Here is a 16,305-nt window from a genome sequence, read left to right on the forward strand (position 1 = left end):
GTCCGCTGCCATAATGGAAGCTATGAGAACCCCATCAGGAAACTGGATTTTTGGTTGTGAGATGAAGAAATTATAGGGCATTGTGCTAGATGGTATCAGAAAGATCCGTGAGCTCCAACATATTGTGCACAAGAATTGGAACAGAAAAGGAGAACAATATCAATTTTTCAAAGCTTTCTATGAGACCAAAATGCCAAGGCCAAACTCCAGCTGAAAAAAGTAATGACCAAAGCCACTGTTAGTGAGTCACTGCTAACTGACTAAACAAGAGGTCCAGATTTGCCTCTCCTAAAGAATGTCACACTTTCTCAGTACGTATTTGTGCTCTGTCTCTTCACTGTTTGTTGAGCCATCAAAACACACCTTTGTTTCATTTTGCATTCAGTTTTCACCTCTGACCTAAGGAACTAGTGGTAGTCTTCCTGAACTTTATTGCCTGTTAATAGACTGCGGGCTCTCTTTTCATGCTTACAGAAATCCAAAGAAAAGACATTTAATTAAAAGCTCACAAAGCCCACATCTGAAAAGCAAAGTCAGTGTGCTATTTAAAAAAAAGAAAGGAAGGGAAAAAAGAATGTTATCTTTGAGGTGCTTTTGATATTCTACAAGTTTGTGCCACCCTTTCAACAAATAAGAAAGACAGCACTAATTTAATTATCTTCCTAGGGAACAATGGCATAACAAGCTGAATAGCACCAAATGATTGATCTGAATCATTCATCTTCCCTTTCCATCTATCTACACATTTTGTTTCTTTTAAGGTGTCAGTCTGATGTCCATTGTCACAGAGCAGTTCAGGGTTTTCATCAAACACATGATCTTTCCTGCCCACCATTTTGTGAGGGCTGTTATAATTTTTTTCCATATTTCTTTGTTTATAAATGCTAATAGCCATATTGATTCATTTCCCACCTTTTTTCTCATTTAGATACAGATTGTGGGTTTTGTTGCTGTTTAATCAACATAGTATTTATTCTTTTTCTTATTGTAACCTCCCAAAGATTCTGTTTCACTTAGGGGAGGACTTGATCATTACTGTATATCTTTGCAGATATTATTTTATATTAAAAGTCATTATTTGAGAGGGCCTAGAAGCAATCTTGAAAAAAAAAATCCACAAATACCTTACATTTTATTTTATAAAGAACTTGATAATCATTTTGAACACCTTCCTTTCTCTCCCTCTTTTGACAAGACCAATAAACTCTGCTTAGAATAGACAGGCATTGAATATTCCAAGTCAACTACATTGCTTAAGGAAACATGCTCAAACAATCAGCTTTTGACAGCTGCATCTCCCGTTATTTACAATGGCCATCACAGTAATAACTCACTATTTCTATATTAATAAGGCAGTGAAATTTATTATGATGGTATTGAAAAGTTATTAAGTACTGCATCCCAAGTGACAAAGTGCCACAGCACTGTCACCATCCAAAAGCAGTTGCCCATCCATCACCAGCCATTCCAGATGGTCTTGCATCTTTATCGCTCCCAGGTTGGTGACATCACCTGTTCACCCCCTCAAAATTGATGATGAAAGCAAACAGATCTATCTTACTTACATTTACCAAATCAATTTAATTTTACAGGCTGTGGCTTAGTGACATATTGACTGTTTTCCTTAATGGCATCTACTGTACTTAAAGCAAGGAACTTATCTTTGAATCCTGGCTTGCAATGTGTCATTTCATAATAAATTTTTTTATCATGCATTTATTTAATGGGAAAAAAAATATGTCTTGGTGTTACTATTCTTTAATTCAGTTTATCCTTCCTTCCTTCCTTAAAATTTTGTATCTTCCTAAATGATAGCTAAACAATATAAGCAAATTAGATCTTCTGCCATCTTTTCATTGACTTATTTTTTTCTATCCTGTTACCTTAAGAATCCTAAAAACAAGATCATTCATAAAGGCATAAACTGAAATTGCTGTTATTTAATCCCCAAACAACTTCTGGTAGGACAGATCACAATTCTAACAAGAGACAGTTCCAGTGTGAAAGGTATTGCAGCTATCCTTCATCACCCTTGTAATAGCAAAAGCAGCAACAGCACTTAGACTTTACAGCCCTCTCTAAGTGATTTACAGAGTCAGCATATTGCCCCCAACAATCTGGGTCCTCATTTCACCGACCTCAGAAGATGGAAGGCGAGTCCACTTTGAGCTGGTACAAATCGAACTGCTGGCAGCCATCAGAATTAGCTTGCAATACTGCATTCTAACCACTGCACCACCACGACTTTGTAATTCTAGTTCATCTAATGCAACTGAATGGAGAGAAACAAATATAAGGAAGTACCATCTTATATAGGATATGTGAAGCTGCAGGAGTCTTACACTGTCCTGCAATTTGAATGGGAAGGAAGATATATATTGTCTATATAGAACAGACAGAATGCTGGGCTAATAGACCATTAGACTTAGGATCCTATGTTCAATTATCTGCCTGCTTATCTACCAACTGCATTCTTGCTTAACATCTTGAAACAGCACAGTATGAGAAGGATAAAGATGGAAGGAGATGAGAACCTAAGGAAAGGAGAAATGGCTGCCTATCTCAGTCTGCATCATGCCTGCCAATCTTTAAGACCATAATAAAAAAAAATAGTCTCCCTCTTCTCCAGGACGACTGCTAAGGGGACGGGACTGGGAAAGATGTCTCACTGAAATGCCTTCATTCCCCATTTCCCTCAGGATTTTTGGGAAAGGAAGATGCTAGCTGTAACTGTGGATTGCCTTGCTGCATAAGAGAAAAAGGTGTGGGAATAAAAGAGCAGCTACCTGGAAAGGAGAAGAGCAAGTTGTGAGTTGAGAATACAAAGCAGGAGAAAGAGAAAATGATGAGGGTGCATGGTATCATTTTCCTTCAGCAACGATTGCTTTGCTTTGTTTTCATGCGTGTAATGAGTTTGACTGTGTTTGGAGGCCTCCAGAGACTCTCTTCTCCAAGAAAGTTTAGTCTGCCCTAGAGTGTACAGCAGGGAAGAAAGCGGGCATTTCCTTGGGTTGGTTCTCTAAATTTAACGCCAATTTCTTTTCCCTTCCATAATTCTCCAAAGGCAACAAGGAAGCTTTTCCACTAATTCTATATTCTAGCCAAGCCCCCTCCAAACCAGTATGTGTTTGGGAGCTTGATTAGCTAGAAGGACAGTAAGAAAGTAGTCCTCTCATCCCATCAGGAGTACCATATTTCTTGTAATCTGTGTAATCAGAGACAAAATATTTAGTTCAACTCTTTCACTGAAAAATAAAAGATCTAAATTATACATCAGGGAACTTAGTTCAATATGTCAGTAGGGCCCAGGGAGTTTCAATTAGCCTTTGAATGTGTATATACATATTATGTTTTGCTTCTGCTGTTTACACATCACTATAATTTATAATTTGAGGGTTGGCTGTAAAAGGGCTTGATGTTTTGCCCTAGTCTAGAAAACTAGTAGCAAGGCAAAACATATTACAATCCAACTGTAATATATAATAATTAGGATACGAAAAAAAGTTACAAGTCATCAGATAGATGATAGATCCCATTCTTTATACAATTTTTTCTCATTCCAGTGGTTCCTGCCAAAGTTATGCTTTCAGTAGACTCTCATTAGGAATATCTAACGTGATAAATACCACTAGCAGTCTGAGCTGGTTGTTTCAAATGATTCATCCTTACTCATTTTCAACGTGATGTACTAATCTCAATATTCATTAGTAAATTTAATATATTATTTACACTCTACCAAATATTATAATAATTCTAAGTAATTCTATTCTCACATTTACTAAAGTGACAGAAGCTCAATTTTGTCTAATTATCCCCATTAGAGGCATGAATTATTCTTGGGATTTCCATCCTATTCTTTATTTTTATACATTCTGTTACCACCTCATATATGACTTTTATTTTAACAGGCATTTGAAAGTACAACCAAGAAAAAAGAATAAGAAAAGAAAAAGTTATATAAAATTAAATAAGAATGTTGAATTTAATATTAGATTAGCACTGCATATAAAGATGATTTCATATCAATTTAGCATTTTAAAACCATTATTAAAATTGAATCAATATTCAATTTAAATTGAATATTGAATCAATAATTAGCAAAGGTAGACAAAATGGTAAAATTATTCTCAGATTATACAATTTATAATGTATTCTATTTAATTGCAATAGCAATAGCACTTAGACTTATATATTGCTTCATAGTGCTTTACAGCACTCTCTAAGTGGTTTACAGAGTCAGCATATTGCCCCCAATAATCTGGGTCCTCATTTAACCGATCTTGGAAGGATGGAAGGTTGAGTCAACCTTGAGTCCATCAGGATCGAACTCCTGGCAGTGAGCAGAGTCAGCATGCAAAACTGCATTCTAACCACCGCGCCACCACATGTAATGCATAACATAAAAAAGAGGGCAGGAAGTCTGTATTGTATGTATTCATTTTGTGATGAATTATCTTCCAGAACTGTTGAGTTTTATAAAATTGCTACTACATATTTTAAAAAACCAATTCTGATTATTGTATTTTTGTATTTTCAGCACATTCTTTTTAGTATGAATTATCTATTTTGCTAATTTGTTATAGTAAATATATCAGTAAGAAAATTGGAGCAATTTTCTCTTAGTGTAATATTTGTAATAAATATAATATTTATCTTCCATTAGTTTTCCATTGTTCTATAAAAATTATCCTATCTATATTCTATGTCCATTTAATAATTCATCCATTTAATAATAAAATCTTTTACTTGTTCAGTTTCTGAATCATACTTCTTTAGCAAGTTATAAATAATATTTTATAACTTTATAAAAGTTTAGACATTAAATACATAGAATAAACAAGTGATACACGCATATTGAGACACATATAGAATATTGGTATATCATTATCTCAAAGTCAAAAGAATAGAGATATTTCTAATAAATAGGCGATAGGATTCAACGTGGCATTTGCAAATACACATATGATAAAAGAGAAGCCAACTGGGATTCTAAATTGGCTAAGCTTCCCTGTTGACAGTATACTTGGTGACAAGCTACAATCTTAGGACTTGAAAATATTTGATGAAATTACATTGATATTATTCAAACGTAGGATTCTGCTTTATAATATATCTGAATTAGACTTTTTCAAATATTCAGATACCTGTAAATATTCAAATTCATTTCTGATATTTGGCTTATGGCAGGTGGGGAGGGAGGGAATCATTTGTAAATATCCATGGCAAGGTTCACTTAAAACTGAAAGTTATTCTCCTCTTTAAATATAGCACTTCTTATTAGATTGTTAAGCAGATGTAGTCACCTAGCAGGCAATCCAGCTATGCTTAACCTCTTCGTGGCCTTGTCATCAAGGTCTATGAGTAACCAAAGAAAAAGTATTTCTGAATATCATTTCTTCAGTAAGAATAGTGCATTATCTCTCTGCCTCCCTATTCTACTCTGAAATATTGATCAAATTGAAAGCCAGTTGGCTATTCCTGGATTAGCAAATTACAGAACAAAAGTTACATTTTTTTTCTGAGCATGCATTCAGATAGATTAACAAGACAAAAAAACATTCTAGTAGAAATGCTCTATATCTATCTTAATAGCCTGAGGCACTTCCTCAAATTTTATTCATATCCTTTAACTAAATAATTAAATGCAATTATCTCTGTTACAACATATTTCACTTTTACTAGAACAATTTTGGCTTGGTGTTTCCTTCAAGTTAGTTTTCTTCTGTTTTCACTTTCCTAATTTCCACCCCAAGCAGTCACATCAACATGTTAATCCTAAACCTCTAGAAATAACTAGGAATCCATAAACATGATTGGGAAACCACAGAATGGGAGAAATCAAATTGAGCAAATCTCTACGTCTGTGTGTACACAAATGTAGGCAAATTATATGAATACTAGGGAAATATCTGGCAGTTTATGCATTTCCCAAAAGGTTGTTCCCATGTAATGGAGTCCCGAGGTAAATGTTTATTTATGAATAATTAACTGTTTTCATTTTGAAACAAATAACTGGCATTTGTTTACAATCTGATTTCTTTCTTGATTAGGAAATAGACAGCATTTTTTCCCATGCTTGATTCAATGGATATTTGGCTTGCTGGCAAATACTAAACCATAATGACAAACTGCAAAAAAGCTTGACCTCTGACTTCGTCCAGTAACCTTTTGTTCGATTTGTGCTTTAGTCAACCAATATCTGATTAGATGATGCTTGGCTTTGGACCCAGGAACTAAGATAAAATTCAGATTTATAGCTTTTCATTCAAGTTCCTCCACGGCACTTTAATAATGACCTGAGCATAAGTATGTCACAACTTTTTATTTTAACCCATAACCCATTTTAAATAGCTGAAGCTGACGAGCAAAATGCATTGCCTTGATAAAGGCATGATTGGTTTATTATGTAAATAAAAAAATTAGCCTATGCAAAAACTTTTGCGTAGTGGCTGATTATTTTCAATTTACAGCCCCAGCAACTTTTTAAACCACTATCTTTTTCCCCACCAAACATTTTGATGAAACACCATTTTATTTTCATTACCCACCACATTTTTAGAAGAATCCTTCAAATAATCAATATTCTATTTATTACTCTCCACTTGCAACTTACAAAAACAAGGTTCATTCTCCTGCAAACTCTACATCCTGCTGTAATGTGCACTACAAATAAGATTACACAGTTTGTCCTGTATATGTCAAGCATGGACCTCAATTAGTTTTGGTATTCCATTTTTACCTCAGAGGTTCATATCTCTCGTCCCATCAGACTTATGCCTTGCCTCCAGGAAATCAACCAGTTCATATGAAATACTCCTTGTGAACTAAGAGGTGATGTGCTTGAGAAGCCATGACCTTCCTGACTCTCACTGAAGCACAAAAAAATAAAGTGATAAAGAGCCACCTTGTGGCTTTTCTGCAAATATAAAAGAGGTGGGAGGGGAGAGGTTTGAGCATATTTTTCTCTCTTTTACAACTCTATTTTAAAAAGAAGTGACTATGGGGAATTAATGGATGGTCCTGATGAATAAGTGCCTTCGCTGTATTATCAGTGGCAACAATCAGATATAGAAAAAGACATAAGGAAGTCCTTCCTTCCTTCCTATCTTCCCAGGCTGACCATCCCAATACTTCTGGGTGCTTTAAAAGAGCTTTTGTGAGGCAAATGTTGCTCAGGATATAAAGAAAATAGATTGTCTGATATAGTCAAAGGCCAAAGTTAAGCCTGGTTGTTACAACTGAAGGTCTGCCATGATGGTAGTTAGGGCCAATTCAAGATATGGAGAAAAGATGAATCAACTCAGGGTATGCTGTTGTGACTTGACAAGCCATTGGACTAGGAAGAAAGGATTACTAAATCTTTATTTGCATAAGGACAAGGATGTCATTTTAATGGATGGCTTTTTTTTCACAAAATACCATAATACTTCTGTTGATGATCATAGTTTCCTGAGGAAATATAGCAAGGGTGACTATTCTTTCATGCTAAAAGATTCTGAATAATTCCTGAAAGTAAAGGAATCTACATATTTTTTATTGTGAGCTGTGGATGAGCTTACAATTTTATCTTGGAGAGTATTTTCCCCATCATATTCACTATTTTTTTTAAAAAAAAGGCTTTTAAAAATATTTAGTTGACCACATTCTGTAAATCACATGCATTTTACCAAAATCTTCATTTGGTTCATTAAATTTTCAAATAACAACTCATTTCTTTCCTGTGAAAAATTCAAAACATCACCAACAGAAATCAGCAAAAAAAAAAAAAAAAATTCACACTGTCAAAGCAAATTATGTAGTGATCATTTTTCCTTGTATTCTGATATTCAGCTCAACAGAGATATTTGAATCTATAACCTAGAAGTTTTTTTTCTCTATCAAAAGATTGTATTTATCAATAAAGAATTCTGCTTTTTGATTCAAAATAAGCAGAATTTCTTTTGGAAAGACAGGCAGAAGAGAAATAGAATAAATAATAAAAATAACAAGATATTAATAGCAGATAGTAAACTGATAATAAGCTACAATGACAAATATTTTCCTACCTCCCATCCATTATTGGTGTTTTTAAGACTTTGTTGATGTTCTCCTACATATGGTCCAAATCTTTCACCTACTTCAATCTTCTGCTTTGTCCATATCCCTAATCCAGCTCCAGGTATATTTGACTCTCGAAGCTCAAACTCTGATGGAATTGGGATGTCATCAGGAATATATATTGGAGCTTTATAAGGAGATCCCTCCTTTGGTGTGAAGGCTTCACTTGATGTTGCTGGAGAAGACCGTTCACAGATACTGAGTGACAAAGTGCTTGGCTCACCGTCATTTTCAAGAGTTTCTTCTGCTGGAATTTCAGGGAAACTCTGATAGAAACATTCATCTGAAAAGGATTCAAAACATCAAGAGCAAGATGACAGGATGTGCTAGAAAAGTGGTTTTAGTGTTGTTCACCTATAATACCCCAATATTTTGTTTATATGATTGTTCATAATTATAGTTCTATAGGTATATGTGGTTCTCAAGATATTATTGAACACTGTTATCCATCAACATAGTCAGCATAGCCTATGGTGATGGATAAGAACATTTACATTCAACAAAATTTGGAGGGCCACATCTTAGTCAATCATTGTTGTCAGTGATTAAGATGGGATATTTGTGATTGGCCAACTCTCAGGAACAGCATGAATATGCAGTAGATGCTATAAGGAAAATCAACTCCCACCATGGCACAGTATTTGACAATACATAGCCTAAAAAATTTACCCTTGAAATTGATTCAGTATATTTCCCCTTTATTGTAAATCTCTTGGAAGCTGATATATGCAATAGGCTTCCCAGCATATACTTATATTTAAGAGAGTGTATTATAATAAAGTTGCTATTTGTTTTATATTCATCTAATGACATAACTCATAAATAACTATAAGACAAATTTAAAAATTAGCAGGAAAAGGATGTGTAAATAAATAAATATGCAAATATTTTACCAAAAATGCCTGCTAGAACCCAGCACTCTTTAAAGCACAGGCAAGGGGGCAGACAAACCTGTTTTGACAAGCTGGTTTTCAGCCGGGAACTGCAATTAAAATACCCTCTCTCTTGCCCACTAATTGCACTTCTGTTGATGAAAAGATTTCAGAAACTGAGCATGAAATTTGTAGTTCTCTATAGCAGAACACAATTCTCCAAATTTCATCATTTTTAAAGCCAAAAGAAGTTCAGGAAACAAAAGACAAGCCAGTTGAGCAGAAGAAAAAACTATACTAAAATAGTCCATCCCACAAACTACAGACATAGATCTCTGTATAAAGTCATTAATCCAACCTGGAAGTGAATTAACTGTAACAGACTGGTTAAAGACAAATAAACTATAGCTTAAACCAGAGAAGCTGAAGTGTTCCTTATTTCTTGCAAGGCAGATGAAATAATGAAGTAATGAGGTTTCAACTGTCTTGGATCAGATTATGTTATTTGTTAGTTCCATGTTAGATGCACAACCATGCTCAGACCCTGAACCTGGATATTCAAGACCAGGAATTAGAGAGTTTACTGTAGTGCTGACCTAGAAACCAGGAAACTGGGAGTTCTAGTCCCCCCCTTAGGCATGAAAGCCAGCTGGATGACCTTGGGTTAGCCACTCTCTCTTAGTCCAATATACCTCACAGGGTTGTTGTTATGGGGAAAATAGGAGGAGGAAGGAATATGTATGTTCCACATCTTAAGTTACTTATAAAATAATGAAATAAAAATAAAATGAATAAAATAAAAATCTAATGAATAAATAAATAGTAAATAAAAATCTAATGAATAAATAAATAGTATGTTCATCTTCCATAAAGGTCAAATGTAGTTCTGCCTAGGTTAGAATTTAATCAAAACAAGTGCCCGTATGTCAGTCCAACTAGATAGAACAGAAAATCAACTCTACAGGAAGGCAAAAACTACTTTTAATGAATGTGGCTATAATAAGTGAATCTTCCATGATTGATGGCGCTGCACCTCCATGTTCTTATAGTTCGGTAAATTAGGAAGCTGTCCACCCGAGCCACTCCCAAATTTTATTTGACTGTCTAGATTTTAAAAATGCTTCAACTGCTTTTGTTTAGGCCAGAGGTGTCAAACTGCCAGCCCATGGGCCAGACACATCATCTGGAAGCCATGCCCACCCCATTGCCGGCAATGGCAAAACTGTCCCGATACGTTGTGCGACGTCATATGATGTCGCGAGTTTGACATCTCTGGTATAGGCAATAGCTTCTGCATATCTTTGGCTAGATGTTCCTTGTTCTCATCACCACATTTAGCAAAAATAATGTATCTAAACTGGCTCTTCCATTTCTGTGTATGTGTATATTTATGACTGGAGGGCAATGGAGAGGTAGATGATAGATAGATAGATAGATAGATAGATAGATAGATAGATAGATAGATAGATAGACAGGCAGACAGACAGACAGACAAAGGTGAAGATTTCTCCTATCCAGTTGTGTCCCACTCTTGGAGGTGGTGTTCATTTCCATTTCTTAGCCAAGAGAACCAGTGCTGTACGAAGACACTACCATAGTCATCTGGTCAGCTTGAATATACATTGAGGTGCATGGAATGCTGTTATTTTCCCACTGAAGTAGTACCTATTTATCTACTCACATTTGCCTGCTTTCAAACTGCTAGGTGGGCAGGAGCTGAGGCAAAAATGAGAGCTCACCCCATCATGCAATTCTCAAGTCTCGAACCCAGGCTGTCAGCTTTTCAGCTGACATGCTCAGCATTTTTAATCAATGAGCCATCACAGCCCCCATCGATGTAGATTAATATGTAGATATTTTTCAACTTCCCAGTCTAGGACTGGGAAAGAGAGTGACTAGCCCAAATTGACCCAGGCAATTTGTCTGCCTAAGGGTTATTGCAGACGTTTCATTACCCAAACTAGGTAACATCATCTGTGCTGCTACCTAATTTTGGGTAACGAAACATCTGACAGAAAACAACCAACCTCAGAGAGCACCAAGGACTCTCATTTCAACCCTGAGCTACAAATATTCTCTTTTACTGTAGAGACTTAAGAAATTCCAGGATAATAAATATACAAGGAAGAGGGCTGGATTTCTAAATACATGTTATACATCCCACTCTGTACTGTTTCCTGCATGGATTTCCTTGGGCCTGGCATCATTTATCACCAAATATTAAAGTAGCTGATAAAAGATTTGAGAACACAAATCTTCCTGTCTACCATATACAAAAATAAGTAGTCCTTTATTTAGTTTAGTGGGGGAAAAAACCATTGCTATCTTTTTGCTAAAACAAGATGGTCAAGTTACAGGAGATAACTTGTTTCCCAGGCAATAATTCTCAATGTTTAATTTGATTATAACTTCATTTCTAAATATGTTCCAAATCTTCCAGGTGCCACAGGGTCAGACGACAGTATACTTTCAAACTCTCTGTTAATGAGAAGTTTTCTTTGTTATTCAAAGCATCCTGCTATGTTTTGTAAAAGGGGCAAATCCTCATGAATGCTAAAGGTATTTTGTGTCTTGATCTTCTAATCTTTATGAAAACAGATGTTGGAAAGAAAGCACCCTTAATTTCCTCACCCAGCATAATTTATCCTTGTATGAAACAAGCCCCACAAAAACCTCAGTATGGGAAGTTGTACACACACAATTGTTGTTCTGAATTCCAGATAATAAAATTGTCCCTGTTTGGAACTGAATAATATAATTGCAATGTCTGAGTTGGGGAACAGATTAGGGAATGGGGAAGTTTAGACATTTCCCTTCATTAAAAACATAACAGTAATATAAATCCTCACTGCTATTTTGCAGCAAAAACACCAGCGAGCTTCAAAGGAAGCACTGGAGGAAAGGTTAATTGCTACTAAAAGGCCAGGGTGGACACTGTTGTGTGAGCATTCGGCACAAACGTGTTGTGTTGGCAGGCAAAAATGCCTGGGGTGAGCACGGGGATGTTCCTGATGAAGATGATAGAGCAGCTGTGTGCCAAGGGTAATGCCAGAGTTTTAACCTCACAGAGCCTGGGGTCAGTTTAAACAGTAACCTGGGCTTCTGTGTGGAACATAATGAGGAGGGAAACTTCCTTCCTACCACTTGGAGAAACACTTTGGTCACTGTTTAGCATCGTTTTCCATTCCTAAAGCCATAAAAGTTTGCAACAGACTATTTAAGTGCAAGTGGGGGGAGAGGGAGAAATAGAGAGAGGGAGAGAGAGGAAGAGAGAGAGAATTGGAGAATTTAAAGCAGCCAGTGCCCCCTTCACCTTCGGCTGCAGGAGCTAATAAGCTAAATAGAGAAATATGCTTGTGGTTAACAGCTAAGTGCCATTCGAGGGAAAGTTCAAGGTTGTCTTTTTCTAACCCTTCAATAAGCATGCTGAGCTAAGTGCAAAATTGAGGCTGCAGTATAACATCCAGCATTCTGAGTTTAAGTTTTTCTCCTTCTTGCTCTGTTTTAAAGCAATGTTTCATCTTATCTTTTAAGATTCTAACCTTTCTATCCAATATTCAAACTGTAACATGGGTCTAATGCGGTCTCAATTAAAATAATCATCTCTTCTGGTCCTTATATTATGTATAAACCCTTCTTGTTTATTTATTTTTATTAACATTAGATTTAGAAGGCCACCTAGTTGCAAAATGACGGGGTGGCTCAAAGAGTTAAAAAGAAAAAAGACGATTAAAAGAGAGATGAATGCTGCCCGTGCTATCCTAGAGGGATCTCTAGATTATATCTTTGCAACCTCTCTCAGATGTGTGAATTTCATTTTGCGGAATTCTGGGCAATGGTCATACCAGCCTGCAGTGTTTCTCAGCCTCAGCACCTTTAAGATGGGTGACTTCAGTTCCCAGAATTCACCCAGCCAGCATCCACCCATTTTAAAATTAGTGAGGTTGAATAACACTGAAAGAAGGGCTTCTTTCACATACATGGGGCCAAATACCTTGTGAAATTGTGATAGAATGTCCCGACTTGGGGATCTGTAGTAATCCAGGTAGTTTTCCATTTACAACAGTTCATTTAGTGACCATTTGAAGTTACAACGGCACTGAAAAAAAGGGATGTATAACCATTTTTTCACACAAAATGCAGCATCCACATGGTCACGTGATCAAAATTTGGATGTTTGGCAACTGGTTCATATTTATGACAGTTGCAGCATCCCAGCATCATGTGATCACTTCTTGTAAGCTTCTGACAAAGAAAGTCAATAGAGAGTCCAGATTCACTTAACAACTGTGTTACTAATTTAACAACTGCAGTGATTCACTTAACAATTGGGGAGAGAAAGGTTGTAAAATGGGGCAAAACTCAACAAATGTCTCACTTAGCAACGGTGACTCAATTTTGGTTGTAAGTTAAGGACTACCTGTACTTTGTAAGCCCCTTCTCATACTATGCAGAAATAAAACTAATTATACATAATATACCAAATTTGTTTTCTTCGCTCTCTTTCTTCTTACAGTAACCAGAATAAATAGATATTTATAAGAAAAAAAAATAGCTTGTCACTCCAAAATAATTCTAAAAACTATTATTTATTCAAGGTTTTCCCTAACTTTTCTGACTTTGCAGGAACATACTGTAGCTCCAAGTGGCTGAATCAAGAAGGAATAATTTTCCCACAGCCTACTGAAATTTTTACCATTTAAGAGGTTTTAATGCCAGCAATGTGCCTGTTAAAAAAGAAAAACATTTTTTAACCTCAGAAATCTATACTTCTTTAAATAAACTGTTACTTCCTACTCAGAATCATGGTAGCATAGCAGGATTTGTTTCAATATCAGTTAAGCTTGAAGGTGATTATGAAGTTGAAAAATTTACTCTTAAGAAGAGGAGGAATTCTGGGTAAAGTATATTTTCCAGTCACTAGCATGATGTTAGGAGTCCTGTCAGCCTTCAGAGTCAGAGCCAACCCTGATGTTTTAAAAAATCCAGATGTTTTGCTAATCTAAAAATATACTCTCATTTATAAAAAAATCTGGGAACTTCCAAGCTATAAAATAATATGGTGATTATAAATTCATTTAACAAGCATGATAATAAAAATGAAAGTTTTAATAGAGTAGAAATATATTTTCCAGATATTTTGATCCAGGGAAATAGATTTCTTTACTGAACTTCTCAAAAAAATTCTTCAATTGTTTCAAGTTCAACTTTGTAGCATCATCTCCTGTCATTATTAATAATAATACTTTTGGATTTTGGGTCTAGGAGATTAAAAGCAGCACAAATTGCTAATAATATTATTCAAAGCATTTTATGTATAGATGAGTGTGACATTATTTAAACACATTCTAAAATATTTCATTTAACTAATGAATTCTCCTCCAAATTTCTTTTCCTTTTCTCTTCCTTTTCTTCTTCTTCCTAGAAGACCTCCAATGTCTTTTCCAACTCTTTTATTCTGTTATTCCTTCTAGAACAGTGGTTCTCAACCTGTGGGTCGGGACCCCATTTGGGGTTGAACGACCATTTCACGGGGGTCGCCAAACAATGCAGTCCACCATTTTTTCCCCCTTTTCCTTAGCTGTGCTACTCCCTTTTATTCTATTGGCTTTTGAAAGCCAATAGAATAGACTCTCTTGAATGGAGTCTAATTCTATTGGCTTTCAAAAGCCAATAGGAATTGTCCAGGCTGTCTCTGCCCTGCTGAGCCCGCCAAAAGTCCCATTCTGCAAACGGTGCTGCACCAGTTGAGTAGTCCTCGACTTACGACCGGTTGAATAGTTCTCGACTTACGACCGGTTGGGGGTTGCGGCATTAAAAAGGTTGAGAACCACTGTTCCAGAAGATAATGGCAAATCAGGGTTGACATGTTCCACCATTAGGTAATGTTACATAGATAGTACTACAATATTTCATGGAGATGGGATGATTGAAGAATTTTTCATTGTTTGTTTTTAAATATTTGTTTTAAATGATTTGCATTTGTTGGTATGATTATGAGCCACTATAGTAGGACTGTTATATTGAAAGGCAAGGTATAAGCAGTGATAAGCAGGAAAAAGTCTTAAAAGACAGGATGGCCCTTCCTTTTTATACAGAGAAAATGGTGGCATAATCTAGATAAAAGCCCAGAAATATAAGCTATAACCAAGCTAGTCTATGTAATTCCTGAATTACATAAGTGAGAGAGAGAGAGAGAGAGAGAGAGAGAGAGAGAGAGAGAGAGAGAGAGAGAGAAAATCTGGATAAGGTGAGCATTCATCCAACCATAAGGCCCCATTAAATAGAAAGATCACACTGCACCATCAAAGACCGAGGCAGAAAAATAAAGCAAAATAACTTGTTGAAAATATACAGTAAGTTAAAATGAAATAAATCAAAGAAATCAAAAACAGAGATGCAAAGTAAGCAACCGTCAATTTAAGATCAAATCCTGAGAAATACTCATAGATAACTGAAAGGACTAAGGATGGACATTTGTCCAGTTAATCAAAAATGTGTGATGAGAAATATAAGAGAGAACCAATGGGAAACTTTATCATGGATGCTGAGAGTTCAAAAAAACAAACAAACCAGGAGTTTACTATCAAGGATGGTAAGAGCTGCAGACAAATCCACAGCACCAATTCCTAGAAGAAAGGAAAGTCTTCCGTAGAATATGTGGTGTATTTCTTTTCCTTAACCTGTACATGCTAGTGACAGCCCTACAAAGTGCATGTTTGCAAGAGTTTCTTGTTGTTTTTTTCTGTAGCCAAAAATTCTGCATATATTCTAGAGTCTATCCTGCACAGGTAGAAGCTGTAATAAGTGCAACTCTTTGCCTGTAGGAGAGCAACCTGAATCTAGTAGCAACTGGATTTCTTTCTTTCAGAAAATGCAGCTGAGGCTAGTTAATGTACAATAAGATCGGCTGAATGGTATCACTTGACACATAAATGTTAATGTACATTCATGGAAAAACAAAGCACTCTTTACCGTTATATATCAATGGAATGGAAGAAAATAACCTAGAAATGTATTCATTCATTCCTTTTCTAGAATATAGAACTAAAGGTGGCGCACATAGGAAACCCAGTACATTTCCCCATCAAAAGATTTTTTTCTCCATAGAATTCAACAAGAAGCACCCATAATATAGCTACAAAGTCTCTTTGTCTCATCCTAGACTACTTCTTCATATTCTGCTACAGTGCAATAGAATCATGAGCTGGACAAAGTATAACAAAGGAAAAAAATATTAAGAAGGAAGGACAGTAAAAACAAAGACACCAAGGATATGCACACAGATGGACTTTTGCTGTGATGTTATTGTTGCATAATGTTTTATGAGCTTATG

The 16,305-nt window shown here is 35.8% G+C and overlaps 1 protein-coding gene across 6 annotated transcripts in view; it reads right to left on the reverse strand.

Annotated features, from left to right (window-relative positions):
- Positions 1-16,305, reverse strand: part of MECOM (MDS1 and EVI1 complex locus) — a 541,277-nt gene that overhangs the window by 275,308 nt on the left and 249,664 nt on the right. For all 6 annotated transcript variants that reach the window (XM_039337462.1, XM_039337445.1, XM_039337453.1 and 3 more), the window contains exon 2: positions 8,046-8,380. In XM_039337462.1, the coding sequence (XP_039193396.1) occupies positions 8,046-8,380 (335 nt within the window). The remainder of the gene's footprint in view (positions 1-8,045; positions 8,381-16,305) is intronic.

This window comes from Crotalus tigris, unplaced genomic scaffold (genome assembly GCF_016545835.1).
Source record: "Crotalus tigris isolate CLP2741 ecotype Arizona unplaced genomic scaffold, ASM1654583v1 scf7180000017549.6302385, whole genome shotgun sequence".
Taxonomy (NCBI): Eukaryota; Metazoa; Chordata; class Lepidosauria; order Squamata; family Viperidae; genus Crotalus; species Crotalus tigris.